Genomic DNA, 18,065 nt, shown 5'->3' with positions numbered 1-18,065 from the left:
AAGGGAAAAAAAGATAAAAATTATGAATAATAAAATGGCAATTATTATGTACCTATCAATAATCACTTTAAATGTAAATGGTAAATGCTCATTCAAAAGTCATAGGGTGGCTGAATGGATAAAAAAACAAGACACTTACATATACATACTGCCTACTTCAGATCACTTCAGATCGAAAGACGCACACAGACTGAAAGTAAAGTGATGGAAAAACATATTTCATAAAAATGGAAAGAAAAAAAAAGTTGGAGTAGTAATATTTATACCAGACAAAATAGACTTTAAAACAAAGGCTATAAGGAGAGAGAAAGAAGGCCCCAGTGATCCCTCTTCTGGATATTTATCCAAAGAAACCCAAAACACTACTTCAAGGGCACATGTGCATCCATATGTTCACTGCAGCATTGTTTACAATGGCCAAGATATGGAGGCAGCCTGTGTGTCCCTGAATTGATGAATGGATAAAGAGGAAGTGGTATATACATACAATGGAATATTACTCAGCCATAAGAAATATGAAATCTTGCCATCTGCAACAACATGGATGGATCTAGATGGTATTGTGCTGAGTGGAGTGAGTCAGACAGAGAAAGACAAATACCACATGATTTCAGTTATATGTGGAATCTAAAGAACAAAATACACGAACAAACAAAGCAGAAACCATAGATACAAAGAACATTTTGATGACTGCCAGATGGGAGGTGGGTTGGGGGAAAAGGTGAAAAAGGGAAGGGATTAAGAAAAGGTGAAAAAGGGAAGGGATTAAGAAGTACAAATTGGTAGTTATAAAATAGTTATGAGGATGTAAAATATAACATAAAGAATATAGACAATAATATTGTAATAATTAAGTATGGTGTCAGATGGGTATTAGATTTATTGGGGTGACCACTTCGTAAGTTATGTAACTGTCTAATCAGTATGTTGTACACCTGAAACTAATATAATATTGTATGTCAACTGTAATTGAAAAATAAAAATTATATTTAAAAGTACCTAGGATTTGGAATGGCTGGGTCATAGGGGATGTGTACGTCTAGTCTTCAAAGAAACTGCTAGAGTTTTTACCAAAGTAGTTGTACGATTTTTACACTCCCAACAATGTGTGAGAGCTCCAACTGACAATGATGACCATCCTTTCATGTGCTGATTGTCCATTCTGACTCTTCTGGAAATTGTATTACATGTATGCTAGACCTTCTGACATTGTCCCAAGGGTCCCTAGAACTCTGTTAATTTTTTCCTAATTATTCTTTTCCTCTGTTTTTCATATTGGATAATATCTATTGATCTACAAATTGAAGGATTTTCTCTCTATTCTGCTGTTATTCCAATCTAGTAGACTGGAATACATTCACATATATGTATGTGTGTGTGTGTGTGTGTGTGTGTGTGTATATCTATATCGATAGATATAGATACATATAGATATATATACACACACATACACACAGAAGGTACCCCAAAAATGTATAGACATTTTAAGAAAGGAAAAAAACTATAAAAATTGTAATAATGTACACTAATAACAAAAGATGAATACAGTCACATTTGACTTCTGCAATTACAAGAGATGCTCAAAGTGGTTACCATCAGCATCCAGACACTTTGGATTACAGTGAACTGTTACTTGAGCAACGCTGACCAAAGTGTCCACTTGTACACAGTTTTTTGGCACCCCTGGTGTGTGTGTGTGTGTGTGTGTGTGTGTGTGTGTGTGTGTGTTATGTATGTGTGTATGTGTATATGCGTATATGTATATATATGTGGATATATATATCTACGTAATATATATGTAATATCTATATTATGTATATATAACTTTTTTCCATTCCAGAATTTCTATTTAGTTCCTCTTTTAGGATTCCTATTTTTCTGCTGAGAATTCCTATCATTTCATTCATTTTGGGCATAATCTCCTTTACATCACTGAACACAACTGCTTTAAAATCCTTGTCTTTGAATTCCAACAACCAGGTCATCTCAAGGTTGGTCTCAGTTGACTGTCTTTTCTATTGAAAATGGGTCCTGTTTTCCTGTTTTGGTTTGTTTGTACATTTCAATTGAATTTAGATTGTATGCTGAGCCTTGTGCACATTATGTTGTGGAGACTCTGTATTCTGTAACATGCCGCTGAAGAGTGTTGATTTTTGTTTTGTTTGTTTTAGTAAGCAATTTACTTATTTGGACTCAAACTGAAAACTCTTTGCTCTGAAGTAGCACTTACTTAAGTTCTTCTAGCCTTAAGTGGGCAGGTTGCAGTGGAGTTTGACCATGCATATACAGCTTAGGAGAAAACTAGAGATTAAGCCGAGTATACACAGAATTTGTAGCACTTGCTTTCTGCTCTGTGTGATATTTCCCTCACTTTCTTGTAGTTGTGATTGCCCTATTCTTCAAGCCTAAAAGATGCAGGTTTGGTGGAGTTTTAGGCATCCATGAGACTGCCTTCAGTCCCATAAAAAGTGAGAAATTCTCCCAAGTGCCATTTCTTCCAGAATCACTCACTAATCGTCATTCTCCAGTGTCTTCACATGTTTGTTTTTTTAATGTTTACATATTATTCAAGATTATAGTTATCTGTAGGGAGTTGGCCTGATAAGAGCTTCCTCAGCAATTACTGGAGGCAAAACTTCCAGTACTTTTTAAAACCACACAATTCTATAGATCACTGAAAACTCATATGTAGGAGGTCACTTTCCACATGGCTGCACACTGTGGCTCCTACCAATTTGGTTATATGCATACCAAAAATTATATGATTTATAGAAGTTATATTTGTTATTGTAATTATGTAATTTAAGTAACTACAACATAAACCAATGAAAGATAAGTGCAAAAAGACAGTTATTTATCATTACTATGCAAACTACATTGAATACTTTGGAAAGACTTATTAAAAGTTCCCAAAAATTTCTTGTGAAATTAAATGTAATGAAGGTAACTGTAAAATTAAAAAAAAATCAGAGAACTTTAGGAGGAATCTGCATTCAGAAAATTTCCCAAGAGTTGTTAAGGTCTTGTCTATTAAGACACAGGAACTCGAACTTGCATTAATGCATAATGGGGATGGCTCATGCAAGAGGGAAGATGTAGATCTGAAACCAGCAGATCCATCAGAAAACAAAAAACAACAAAAGAAAAGCAACCCAAACCCAGTCTGCATATCATAAGATTGATGACTACAAATACATTTGTACATTTTAAATGAAAATAAAAGTTCAACATGGAAGTGAATAATTTTGGTACCTGTAATGCTCCATTTTTGCTGAAGGACGAAACACACTGCATAAGTCGACTTAGCTCTTCAGAAACTGCTTCCACTACCTTGGATAGGACCCGAGGCACCAGTTCTTTGGAAACAGTGAACACCTGATAGAATGTTTAAAATAAGGAGAAATGGGGCATTAAGGAGATTTTGCATAACTTGAATTTGTTGAAAACAAAGGAATGCACAAAACAAACTCACATATCTTCAAAATCATATTTTTAAAGGATCTCAATTATAAATGAAAGGAAAATACAGACTTATACTTAAGTTGTATTCACTGATTCATGACAAAAAAATTATCCTCTGAATATATTGGCAAATACAATTTTCAAAGATTATTGATGTTGACAAACTAAAAATAGCTTTAAAGAGTTCTTCTTTCTCTTGACCTTACAGGGAGAAATATGATTTCTGAAGAAGAAATTTAGGAATAAAAAAAAATACTGGGTCAACATTTTACTACAATTGGAAAGAAAAACAAAAACCATACGGGGTCAGCCTCTCCTTAGATCAAAACAAACATAATTTCATACTGGGTACATTATTCTGTATTGGACAACAAAGTCCTCAATTTTACTATTGGCTGAACTAATATATATTTTCATTCATTAGATATAAAACATTATTTTCAAACTTTGAATTTCAGTTTTTTCCAAGAGTTACTATATTTGGAAATTTGGTGAAACATTTTATTATTTTGATTTATAAATTAAACTAAATCATATTTTCTTTTTAGATTTTCCTTTTCTCAGGTTGAGTCACCAGTATTAAACCTTTGGGTCAACCAAGCATAACAAGAACATGTTTCGCAAGTTAAGATCATGTGGAAAATAGTAAATAATGAGCATTAGGAATGAAATTCTACTTTCAGTCACCGGGGTACATTAAAAGGAGGCTTTACAAGCCTAGTTCTTACAAATAATCGTATAGTTATTGATAATGGACATTAATCAAAGCTATCTCTTTAGGAATCACCATTATCACTAAAAACGCCCATGCATTTCACAGTTTCTCTGACTACCACCTGTCCACCTACCACAGAAATGCTTTCACTGATTGATGATTTAATTTTATACTTTAATTTTACTGAATGCTAACACAGTAAGAAAGCATTTTTATATTTTTGGTAAAGTCATGGTTGAAAATGTATTACTCATGATAAAAAGATGTATGTGGTAATTCCTGCCTGAGTTAAGAAACTTCATTTTTAAAGAGGGATTTATATACTTTCCTTTAGTAAGAAATGGAAAGTATAATATGCTATGATAACCTCTTTGCTTAGCCCCATTTTTTCTGGTCACCCATCAGTCTAAGAGCCATGCCACCTTGAAAGTATCAGCAAAGCAGTGCGTGAGACTGAAATTACAGAACAGGGAGTCACAGTGGTGATAAGGGTGGTAGTTGTGGTCTCTTCTTTTGATGTTCCTTAGAAGAGTCCTCCTAAGGAGGATGTTAACCAATATGTTAACATAAAGCTGAAGATGATAAGGCTTCAATTGAGACACGTTTCACAATGAACCAGAAGCGCCAATGTCTACATATGCCTGAACCACCATGGACCATGCATCTGCTTCCCAGCTTCAGCCTGCCCTGGAGCCTACCTTCCTACCTAACAAGCACATACATTTCTGGAATTGTGGCCACTATGTAAGACCACATTGCTACATGAGTAAGACACAAACGCTTATTTGTTATCTTTTTAACACTGGTTAAAAAGAGTGAATAACTTCTCCAAGAAAATGATTTAATCTTTATTTCAATCCAAGGACTAACATCTTTCCAGTATCTCTTCTCCTTACCTTTCAAGTACCAATATATTGTTTTAATTATGAGAAATAACATACAATTTTGAGAAAAAGGATTTTCATACTGTGTTTCCCTGAAAATAAGACCTAACTGGAAAATAAGCACTAGCATGACTTTTCAGGATGCTCGTAATACAAAATAAGCCCTAATGCATCTTTTGGAGCAAAAATTAATATAAGGCCCGGTCTTATTTTCAGGGAAATACGGTAGGGCTTATTTTATATTATGAGCATCCTGAAAACCATGGCAGGGCTTGTTTTCCGGTTACATCTTATTTTTGGGGAAACATGGTAGTTAAAAACACACATGTGTGCATGCATGAAAGTAGAGTTTTGTTTTATTTATACCCAAGATATATTCTGAAGGGAAAAAAGACCACCAGAATAAACATCAAATTTACCTTTTTCTTTCAGTTACCCACATCTCTTAGAAACATCTAATGATAGCTTACCTCTGCATGCACTGCAATTATATTCACCAATGCTTCTTTTAAATAGTTTCTGACACCTGAAATCAAGATTGGGGAGGGAAAAAGGCATTTAATGGGAACACAAGCTACCCGTTCCCCACTGGCAATACCGTGCACAGCACTACTGCCTTAGACTTCTAAGGAGAAACAGAAAGTAACACCACCATTGTCTGTTTCCTTTTGAGAACCAGATGGTGAAAGGACTATTTTTGTACAGGTTAAAAAAAAAACACGGTTAAATTAGTTAAGACTTTGCTTTCATAGCTTTTCTATTCTGTCATTCTTTATGCTCTCTATAACTGTCAGTCTGCTTCAAAATTCAAACTTAAAAATGTCCCTCAGTTTCTTTATGTATATAGTCTCCATATATATTCTTCATATATATGCACACACACACATTTATATTAACCAGCAGAAAATAGACAACAGGAAAATATTCACTAAAACTTATAAAACATATGCTAAAAAACTATTATAGCACTGAACTTTCAAAGGCAAGTCAAGTTATTATGCAGAATAACTATTTTGATCTTAAAAAGTTACTTCTGGGAGAAACTTCTGACACAAACCACACTCAATCTGATTCTGTAAAGCAAGTTAAAGACTGGACAAAATACAAGATTTCAAACCGTACAGAACTAATGAACACTACTCCACTCAAAAGAAGACATAATAAGATTTAACAGTATTAAAATCTGAAGTGAGACTATTTTGGATCAAACCCCAGTTTCATAACCTATAAACTTTGACTTTTAGCACTGGGAGCCAAGCTTTCTGTTCTATCAGTGAGTATAAGAACAGTACCTATCTCACAGGTTTAGTGAGGACTAAAGCAGATAATGCATGTGATTGGTCCCGGTATTCACAGGGCTCATCAACAGCTTTCACTATCATTATTTTGCAAGAAAAAAGTGTAAAAACAAACTGCTGCTTTATTGTAACTCCAAAACAATTACTTTCACTTGGAGTAGAATAGTATTTCAGAATGCCATCTCAAATCAACTGCATGTTCTGAGAATTTCTTCTTTATAGAACAGAAAATTCTACCGCATTGTAAAACCATGGAAGGTAACAGTAACGGTATTCAGGGGAATCTTTTCCCAAATGTCATCCAAGCTATTGATTACTTATGAAAATTGAGATAAAGGCCAAGAACAATAATCCAATTTTTGAATTGGCATTTGCAAATTCTAAGTATATAATTAGGTAAAGATTTTCTTTTGAGGAGCCAATTTCATATATATTTCTTTGGAATATGAAGGTTCAGGTGTTACTAATTATATTTTGCTAATGAAAAAACTAAGAAAGCTGATTGAAGAGTAATTAAATACAATCCAGAAATTTGTTGATACTTCCTCAGAAAAAGGAGTCCTTGCAGTGTAAGAAGTCTTATCTGGGAGGTAGGAGGAAAGAATATAGGAGCCTATTATAAGCGAAAGTGAAATTAACTTGTGCTCAAGACCAGAAAAGCTTTCGTACTGTAAGAGGAAAGCCATCCCACAGAGATGTGCCCTTAGACTGTTCACCTGCTAGAGCATGAGGTCAGGCCTGGCTGTGACATCTGTCCCCAGGGATCCGATCCCTGGGGTCAAAGTGCCTCATCTCGTTCCCTGCTCTCTGAGCAGTTCTCACAGTGTGCGTGGAGGGAGACCCGGGAAAGTTCAAGAGTCAGGTCTAGAATCTTTAAATTGCAACTCTGGGGAAGGCTAGCTACTATACACATACATATACAAAATGTATATACAGAGTTACTAAAAATATAAGCACAATACTAGGCCAATGATGATCTAAGGAACTTAAGGGTAAGAAATTGCAGTCTCTGCCCTCCATGAAAACCAGGCCCTAAACAAATGTCAGGAGTCTGGGTTCTAGTAATGTACTAGCAATGACGACTGGAAACATGAGGGCAGTTTTTAACTTCTAAAATTCTTCAATGTAAAAGAGAAGACTGGGGCCAGAGTGCTGACTAAAAAGAAGACAATTAAACTTAGAATGAAGCAAGACAATGTCAAACGCTCAGTGAGCTGTAAACTCAACTCCCCTCCCACTCTGACCCTTATAGGAAAAATGTTTCCTGGCAAGACCCATCAGACTAAGCATTACTAATAAAACACCCTGTAAAAGAGATAAATCTAAATTACTCAATATAATTCTAAACACAAAGCTGTGAATAGTAAGAAAAAAGCACAGGGCACTTCAACCATTAGAACCATATTTCTGTTGATACTAAATTTGAAAAACAAAATCAAGCTTCCTATTTTAGGTTGACCACAGGTTCCACAAGGATAATGTATAGAAGGAGCACAGAGCCTTGACCTTGGACAAGCAAGACAATTCTGAATTTCTTGGAGACCTTATTTTTATGAACAAAAGAAATGAGCTAACTGCCCCCCGCCCCATAACACACTGCTTCAAGGGGTAAGTGGAAACATTGAAAAAAGTGGGGAAAAAATGTGTGGTCCCAGTGATGAACAAAAACAGAGCTGACAGTCCAAGCACAGTAACTCAGTAGGGCTCAGAGACAGCATTAAACTGAGCACATCTGAAAAATGCACACTGACGCAAGACAGAGCTCAGGGAAATACTATTATAACCTCCCAAAACAATGCATATGCTGGTGTTATAATTTAACAATAAAAACATATAAATATAAAAATAAATCATTGACTGCTTCTCTTCACAAAGCTACCCTTGTGTTAAACAGAGGATTTCTACATTGCCTACTGGGCTGAAATTGTTTAGTTCTAAGGGCATGGCTGAAAGTTCTCATTCACTCACTGAACATAAATTTGTTGAGACTCTGCTCCATGGTGGACACTGCGAGGCACACATCAGAAGCAGCCAGACATTAGGTCCTTCATATAGAATATGTAAGCGAACCCAATATGAGTAAGATCCCAAAGTGTTTTCCCAAAAATAAGACCTAGTCAGACCATCAGCTCTGAGGCGTCTTTTAGAGCAAAAATTAATATAAGACCCAGTACCATATCATATATGTTATATTATACTATATTGTAAGACCTGGTTTTATATTACAGTAAAATAAGACTGGGTCTTATGTTAATTTTTGCTCCAAAAGACGCATTAGAGCTGATTGTTTGGCTAGGTCTTATTTTCAGGGAAACACGGTAGTTATTTTACCTTAATTTACTAGTGTTTGTATGTGTCTCAGTTGTACTCAGAAATATGCACTAGATGGCTGTATGAAAGGTTTTATAGTGTAAAAATCTTCGTACTTCAATTTAACGTGTGAAGCATTTACTTATTTGCTTCTATGACCTTCTTCAAAGGTTAAAGCACACACAGTATTTGAGAAGGGGTGGTGAAAGGGCACTGGGCCTAGACTAGACAGCGTCCGTGTCTAGGGAGTGAGGTCTGAAAGTTCAGAAACACACAACAGATAAGATCTCTGTGGTCTTCCTGGTTAAGAATATCAATTCCCTTCTTCATTCACTCCATTCCACAGCCAGTTACCCCATGAGAAGCAAAGCCAGGATCACACCCTGCTCACAGCTGCCTCCCCAGCCTCTAACCTGTACTCACTCAGGGTACACACGGCTCTCAGATATCTTTCTGACATACTAAATGTAGATTAACCCCCAACATGGTTTAACTGCATGTTTTCTTTTTTCCTTTTTATTAAACGCATTGGGGTGACAACTGTTAGTAAAGTTACATAGATTCTGTAATATATCACCTATATATCACATTGTGTGTTCACCACCCAGTCAGTTTTCCTTCCTTCACCATATATTTGATCCCCCTTTACCCTCATCTACTACCCCCTGCCCCCTTACCCTCTGGTAACCACTAAACTGTTGTCTGTATCTACAAGTTTTTGTCTTGTTTATATGTTGCTTTCAGTTCTATACCTCACATGACTGGTTTTGTTTTATAATGTTGCTCCAAACCCAAGTTTAGGAGGATCACTGGCTCTCTCAGAAATCTATACCAAAAGAAGGCTGTAAGTGGCAGGTGCTGGACACTGCCTCACTTGCTGCATGTGGTGCCGATGTCAACTCCTTTAAAACACAGCTGGCAGCAGGGAGCCATCTTGTTTTTTTCAGTAGCCAGAATGGACAGTTTGCTCTTGTCTGAGTGGGACAAGAGCGTATGTGGAAATCATACCAAAAGAACGGAAATTCAACCACTTGAAGTTGAAAGAGGACAGATTTGGGTTTGGGGAATATGTAGTTAGGCCTTCTCTGTGATTTCATTCACAGCTGAGCTAAACTTGGCAGCCCCTTCCTTGAGTGGAAGGGGTCAGATTTAGAAAGTGAGAAAGAGTTGGTAATGCCGAGAGACGTCGCTGAGAAGGACCCTGAGCTGCCCGAGAAGGGCTGTACATCCATTGTGTTATCAGAGTGGCTGAGGCCGGGAAGCAGGTATAGTGAAGAGTAAGTTTAGAGGGACCATGTCATGGTACTTGGGGCCAGGACCAGGATTTGGTTTTGGTCACTACTTTCAAAATGTTCATGATTGTGACAAATGAACTATTTTGTAGTTAGTTTTGGTGTAAATGTCCTTTCTCTTTCCCCTACAGTTTATTCTACTATTAACATTAACAGTTGATGATGACTTTGAAATTTATTGAGGTGACAGAAAGAACACTCAATCTAAAGTCAGAAGACTTGGGATCCAAATTCTGGATTACCCATATACTAATGATATGACCTTAGACAAAAATCATTTCACTTTTTAGACAACTGCCTACTTTGCAAAATAGAGTGGTTACATCTGTTTTGCTAACAAAGCTATTATAAAAATCTTTATTCCCTTATTCTTCAAATGTCTGTTGTGTATCTACTATGTGCTAGGCTCTGCCTGGTGGTGGTGTACAAAAGGGAGCAGAACAGACATAAGCCACCCTAAGAGAAATTATCATTTAGTGCTTTGACGCATTTTGTAGATTACAAAACAGTATACAGATTTTAGGTGCTATTTTTAAAATAAAGACATAAATAGCTGGGTAAAAGGCATGATGACTGTAAAAAAATACACAAACTGCTCTTTCTGAAACACACGGTGTAGCAGTGTGGACGGTGTAACAATCCAGTCTGCCCCCCAGCTGCAGTGCACCCTACCTGAAGGCGAGCCTCCTTCAGGTGGCACGGGGGACTCTTGGGACCGTGGACTGTGCTTATAAGAACATGAATGACAGCAGCAGACGGCCCAGGTACAACATCAGATGTCACTGTGATGTGCTATCACAGAGGACCTGTGTCTTTGATGATACTCTCATACTGGAAGCTGGAATTTTAGTGCAACTCTTTTGTCACGCTGGTTTTGAAAAGAATGGCTAAGTATCACAGACTAGGGAAGGCTAGGAAGGCTGGCTCCTCTGGTGACATCTGAACAATGGCCTGAATGAATTCAAATTATATACGTACATGTGAACAGAAGGCAAAAGAAGTTGCTGACCTCAAATACCCACATTACCTGCCTTGGGCACATTTCTGAAGGGCTTCAATATGTCACTTTCTGGCAGTTGGAAAATGGAAGGCATGTTACCAGCCACACCCACCTACTCTCCCTTGTATCTGCAAGGTGCTGCCCTGCCTCACCTGCCATGTCCTTTCAGTGCTGGTTCCCTTTCCTCCTATGGCAGCAGCTTTCCGTTTGTCCTTCCTCTGCTAGGCTGCAAACTCTGTAAACATAGGGATCACCTCATTTGCCTTATCTTTATGTCCTCAGCACCTGCCATAGTGGCTGGCCTGTGGCAGATGCTCAAAAAATTGATGAGTGAAGAAATCACCAGAAAAGGCAAAGGAACTTACTGTCTTGCTTCCCAGTAAGTTCCTAAGACTTAACCCTCTTAATTCATTGATTAGGGACCAATGAGTCTACAAACACATCAGAGAAAAAATGGAATACATGCATAATTCTATAATATATAATTCTATACTTGAGGCTTTATCCAATAAAACTCGATCACTCAGTTTATGTGCAAAGTAGCTATTCTCTGCTAAAGCATGCATCTCTCACTCCTCATAGGATTTAAGAAAACAAGAGTCCTTTTGAAACAAGTTTTCAGGATTCACTTGAAAAATATAATTTGAATAAAGAAAGTATAACAGATTTGCTTAGGCTAAACACATTTGTTTTCCAAATATACCTTATTTTTCTAGCTATATACTTGAGCAAATAGCTTACTCCAAATAATAAACCATTAAATACTTACGGAACGCTCCCTCTGTGCTAGATACTTAGGCAGAGGCTCAGATACATTAGAACACAGCACACACGCAGTAAGTGTGTCAGGAAATCTAGGTTTTAGTTTTAGTTTCAGCAGTAGTGGGCTGTAAACACCACGTTTCTGGTGCTGTTAGGAAGGTGCTGTCAGTGAGCACAATGCACAGAATACGGCGCAAGGACTTGCTTCTTGGACGTACAGACAAATGCTACATTATTGTGATGCAGTAATAAGTATTGTGTTTGAAAAGGTTCCCCTTGGATAAGCCCCCACAACTTTCCATGTTATTTAGGCAAGGGAATGTGAACAGCTTCTAAGATTTAGAATACGTATCTCCTGTACTCTCTGAATATGAAATTAGAATGTGTCATGATATTTGACCAAAAAGTGTCCCCACCCACACAATATAAATCTAGATTATCACTTAGCAATTAATCTAACAGCCAGTGTGGAAATTCCCCATGGAGAAAACAAAGCTCATCTCTGCTCTGAGTGAGAGCCCGCAGGTTTCTTCTTGCTGGGTGGGCTTCCTGGAAGTGGGCCCACGCCACAGCGTCTTCTCCAGCAGAGAAGGTCCTGTTTGTCACACATCAAAGTAGAAAATAAGTCTTTTTTCTTGCCATGTTTGTCAGTTTCTTCTTTTAATCTGATAGAGAGGGCACTTGGTTTTGGAATCGGCATACTACTAAAAATTATTTATTGAGTACTTATCACTACTACAAGCCAGACTGTCCTCCAGGTGCTGGGTCTATAGCAGTGGACCAAAAAGAGCAAACCCACAAAAAACAAAGTCCCTCTCCTCAAAGAACTTACATTGTAGTGGGGACACACCCCGATGTAAGAAAACATGACCATCTCACACGTGAAAGAAAGTCTTACATCATCTCTAACAGAGCACACGAAAGCAACTGCATGAAATAAAAATTTTTGGCAAATGATAAAACCCATATTGGTTCACAAAGGACTTGTTTGATTAGAATCCTCAGCACCGTTTCTGGAAAAAACGGTTCCCGTGCGCTGAAAGTATTTAAGTGTTCCTGCCGTGCCAATCTCATGAAATAATGCCTAGCAACAACCCATATTAGGTACTGTAATATAGAGTGTACAGGTGTGGATGAGATGCCTGGATTGCAGTCTTAGCTGGAAAATCAGCTAACACACTGGAGCTTCAGGTTTTCTTTGAAGTGTGGGAAACACTTTATAAATTAAAACTGGTATACCGGCAAATTTGATTCTTCTTATAAGTAATAATTTAGACAAACCTTTAAGCAGACCTTTCTAGATAATGTCCACATTAGAGAACAGAACAGTGAACATGTTGGGTCGATCAAGACTTTCTTCTTAATTTTTTTTATTTTTAAAAAAGTAAATGTTCATTGAAAAGAATTAAAAGGACACAGAAGTATAAGTTTTCATAATAACAAATGAAATTTAAGCTTCTCCGTCATCCATCTTCATAGTTTGGTGTGTATTCTTCCGTATCTTTTCCTATGAATATAAATTTTTCCCCTAAAAAATGAGATTATACTATACATTCTCTTCCTGAAACTTGCTTACTTCATTCGGCAATATACCGCATTCTTCCAGGCCAGTGCATACATACCTACCTTATAATTTTCAATGACTGCCTAGTATACTAGAATATGGTTGTACCATGATTTATTTATTCTCCTACTATTTATTCTAATTTATTTCTTTTCTATTATTAATTCTACTTATTTATGATTTATTCTCCTACTATTAGATAGTTATGTTGCCTTTCAGTATATACTACTATCAATAATGCTGCAATGGAGTTTGATCCCTGTATTCTCATCTAACAATTTATGTAAGATATCTTCCTAGAAGTGGAATTGCTGAGTCAAATGTGTTTAGTTTTGATTCTGCCAAGTTGTCACTCAAAAGGCCATACAAAATTATACCCCTTCTTCTTCATGCCTTTTTATTTTCTTAACTTGGATTCTCTAATTACTATAATTAATAATGACCACAACATATGCACATCAACAATGATGACAAAGCTTTCAATTAAAACATTAAAATACAAATTTCAGCTAACTACAAAGGTCAAAGGAAATTTAATAAAAGTTACATAAGATTTATACTTAATCTGGCTGTATAAAAAAACTGTCTGAAGAAGAGTTGGAGAGGAAGAGCACTGTGCAATTACAGAAAACAACTGCTATACTATGTGAACCCATACTAAGAATGCAAACTTTTCCATGAAGCATTTCCTGTCATAATTGGACAGACAACTTCTTTAAACACAGACTTATTTCAAGGTATGCTGCCTAATGTTGTTTTGAAACATGACACTCTTCAGTCAATACTATAAAAAAAATCAAACTTTGGAAACTGGAGACACTACTTACTTTATAAACCACATTTCCTGTTTTTAACCCCTGTGCCCTAAATCAGTTATCAGTCCTAGTCTACAGATATAAATAGATTGAAAATACTATAAATATCCCACAATGTACTTTTTTTTGGGTCAAACTGAAACACTACATGAAAGAACTTTGAGGTATTATTTTTTCAAGTAAATTATCTATTCAATTATACTCTGAGACATATTATTGAAATTACTGCCTATTAAAAACAAGGTAATCAGAAACTATCGATGTTGGCAGACAAAAAGGTGTAAATATTCTGCAACAAAATTAGCTTTTGTTGGAATACATACTTTTAAGTCCCAAGTTTTCATGTTTAGTTCACTCATTCCTAAATTGATGTCTTTTTCTAAATTGATAAATGTCTTTTGCCATATAGGGGATTTTTAAAATGAATACTCAAGAAAAGGATACCCTTATATATGTAGTATATGAATGAGTAACCTCAGCCTCTACAGTTTTCTATTCTCTTTCTCAGAATTTTGTTTTTTAGGGGGTAAGCTTTAATTAATATGATCTCCTAACTTTTAAATAGGAATAGAAAAATTTTCTTCCATGAAAATAGAAAATATTACCAGCAGTGAAAATAACAGTAAAATTATTTCATGGTTTATTTTTTCCATTTGTAAGAAAGGATTATATTCATAAGAATTTTTTTAGCATTCATAAACTTTATAGACAAACAGCTTTGAAGACTCAAATATGGATAAGAGAATCATAACCTCTCCCATTTCAAAGTTACAGTCTGATGTATAAATTAGACTATGAACTATACTAACATAAAATATTACAGAATACTTTATACACATAGCATAGAGTATTAGTTTCACTTGAAACTTGATACACTGAATTCCATGCTTAAAGGTAGAAATTTAATTAAACATTAACTGATAAATCAAACTCATTTGTTTCAATTTAGTCTTTCAGCAGAAAAAAATTCTTATTAGAAGGAGGCTTCAATTAGAAAAGTGAAAGTGACAAGAAAATGGGATTCATATATATATATATATATATATACACACACACACACACACACACACACACACACCGTGTTTCCCCCAAAATAAGACCTAGCTGAACCATGAGCTCTAATGCGTCTGTTGGAGTAAAAATTAATATGAGACCCGGTCTTATATTATATGAGTGGGTTTTATATTAAAATAAGACCGGGTATTATATTATATTACATTATATTCTAAGACCCAGTCTTATATTATATTAAGACTGGGTCTTATATTAATTTTTGCTCCAAAAGATGCATGAGAGCTGATGGTCCAGCTAGGTCTTATTTTTGGGGAAACACGGCGCATATATATATATATATATATATATATATATGCACAAATTAATGTATTTGTTTTACACTATAAGGCATCACATTTATATACATTTCATACACTGGTTTGTAGTAACTATTTAATTTTTAAAATCTCAAGTGTTGTTTTTTTTAATAAGAATGACTTCAATTAAATCAAAACTCATAAATGCTTACAAGAGAAGCTGACTGGAGACCATGGCTCTGGAGCCTGACTGCCCAGGTTAGAATCCTGGCCCCACTGTTGAGCGGTGCGGCATGTGATTAAATGAGCAAACTACAGAAAAGTGAGTGGTCTCTGCTGGCCCACTGTGGACGGTCTGAACATGCCCAGTGGCAACCACCTATTTTGTGGGGCCACCATGCATCCCTGTCACAGGAGTCACTACTGTGGAGCACAACAGAGAGGTAACAGGTGTGATCCCTCTTCTCAATATAGGGTCCCATATGCAGTTTAGGAAATATAATCCAATTATTATAGGTTTCATCCATTAAACTAAATAAAAGACCTTACAATTAAAAACAATTGAATTGCAATCAATGTGAAGGCAGAAATAAATACGAAAAGCCAATAGCTAACTTGGAGTTTACAGTCTCATCTACACAGTAAGAAGTTTAAAATTTTTTTAATAAGCATCTTTTAGAAGCCACATTTCGATGATGAAAACATGCTGGGAATGATAAAGCTAAAGCAAGCAGAGCTAGAAAGGGGTTTAGGACAAGTGGGGCAAGCTGCTGGCATGGGGACATCTGCCTGCATGCTCCTCCCATGACACCAGCTCTTACAGTGCACTGTGGGGACACCGAGCACAAAGGCCCAGGGGAAGGAGCGGGAGGGCGGCAACACCATGGGTTGCACTGACAGGATTCATCCCAGTGTCTGAATTCTAAGTTATTTTTTCTCTGGGAGATGTTATTAGCAATTACTCAGCTGTTCTTCCATCTTCAATACCAAAGCTTGCTTTTATCACTCCACCAAATTTGTTTCTTAGGGCCCTGGTACAGCTTTGTGCAGATTCTTTATCCAAAAATAAAAACAACCCCTTGATTCTTCCCAGAACCTTTACCATTAATTATAGTAACCTCTGTAACTATGCAGTACTTTGAAATGGTCAGCATAAATCACCTTTGTCAGGAAAAAGTCAAGCTGGGTAGACACACTGTTCTTTACCAAGCCACCCCATGTTTCGGCTGCTGGGTGGCCCTCGGACAGCAGAGGGGACGTGCTTTTTAGGTCCAATTATTTACAAAATATGGGCTATGCAAAACTACACTAAATTGTTATCTGCCTAGTCATTTCCATAAGGATATGGACTATCCCATACATTTCTCCAGGAAGAGTGACAAAGTTAGAATTTGGAGACAGAAGAACTGGGCTGAAGGCCTGGCTCTAGTACCTTGAACAAGTTACAGCCTTTTCTAATTCTCCAAATTTTAAAAAGCTGCCAAATGGGATAAATAATATCCTACCCCAACAGGGTTGTTGGGAGGATAAAATGCAATAATGTATGCATATGTGAAAATAGCAGTTAAACTGTAAAATATTTTTATTTATTTTTAAATTTTAATTTATTTTTCAATTACAGTTGACATTCAATATTATTTTATATTAATTTCAGGAGTACAGCACAGCAGTTAGACATTTATATAAATTAAGAAGTGACCCCCCTGACTAGTCTAGTTCCCACCTGGCAATGTACATAGTTATTACCATATTATTGACTATATTCTCTAAGATTCAGTTTACATCCCCCCCATGACTATTTTGTAACTACCAATTTGTACTAAAATATTTTTATTTAAAGATAGATCAAAATGAAATATCTTAACAAATTTATCCAGTTTTCAATATGAACCAAGCAACATGATGTTTGGTATTTTATTTTCAATGCTACAAGCTTAAAAAATAAATAAATAAATAAAATTGCAAAAATGGGCCAACCCTAAACTCTATGTTTCCATTCACACTGTTAGGACTTGAATGGTGTGTCACCAGGTTCTCTCTTACTCACACTGTTTCTAAAGCAGTGTACAGACAGAGCATCACCTACATTTCTACAAGCACCCAAAAACATTAGCACTACCTATATGAAATGTTTTCTTATCAGGAGGAAAGACTGAGACTCAGAACAATGCTCAAATTGGGAAACCATTCATTCATTAATTCATTAAAACATTCATTTGTTTAAACATATGTTGAGAATCCATGACGTAGGGGATTTCCGACGGTGGGGATCCCAGAGGTGACTAAGGAGTGGTGCCTGTCATTAAGAAGCACAGTCTAGTAGAGTACTCTTCAAACTTTTTGATTATGGAAGTAATAGGTAAAATAATCTTAAGTGCTCTTGATACATGTATTTCTATATATAAATAGCTATATATGATTATAGTATGTGATATATAACTTCTAATTTATAAAGATATGTGCCATTCCTTCAATATATTATACATATTGTAAAGATACATAACATGTAAACGTATAAAACACACTTTATACATATATGTACATTATGTAGTCCATGCATTATAAATGAAAACAAATTAGAAAACGATAACAAAGAAATAAAAATTATTTTATTAGCTTCAATAAGCTAGGTGGTGGTAAAATTGAAAACACC

At 36.0% G+C, this 18,065-nt stretch overlaps 1 protein-coding gene across 5 annotated transcripts in view; it reads right to left on the bottom strand.

Moving 5' to 3' along the window:
• The window catches only part of EXOC2 (exocyst complex component 2), a 247,335-nt gene that overhangs the window by 11,974 nt on the left and 217,296 nt on the right, over positions 1–18,065 (bottom strand). For all 5 annotated transcript variants that reach the window (XM_019714889.2, XM_074335319.1, XM_088791404.1 and 2 more), the window contains 2 exons: positions 5,532–5,587; positions 3,253–3,375 (listed from right to left, as the gene is read on the bottom strand). In XM_019714889.2, coding sequence (XP_019570448.2) covers positions 3,253–3,375; positions 5,532–5,587 — 179 coding nt within the window. The remainder of the gene's footprint in view (positions 1–3,252; positions 3,376–5,531; positions 5,588–18,065) is intronic.

The sequence above is a fragment of the Rhinolophus sinicus genome, chromosome 14 (assembly GCF_057876585.1).
Source record: "Rhinolophus sinicus isolate RSI-liver-muscle chromosome 14, RSI-T2T, whole genome shotgun sequence".
Taxonomy (NCBI): Eukaryota; Metazoa; Chordata; class Mammalia; order Chiroptera; family Rhinolophidae; genus Rhinolophus; species Rhinolophus sinicus.
This window is presented reverse-complemented; position numbering and strand designations above follow the sequence as displayed.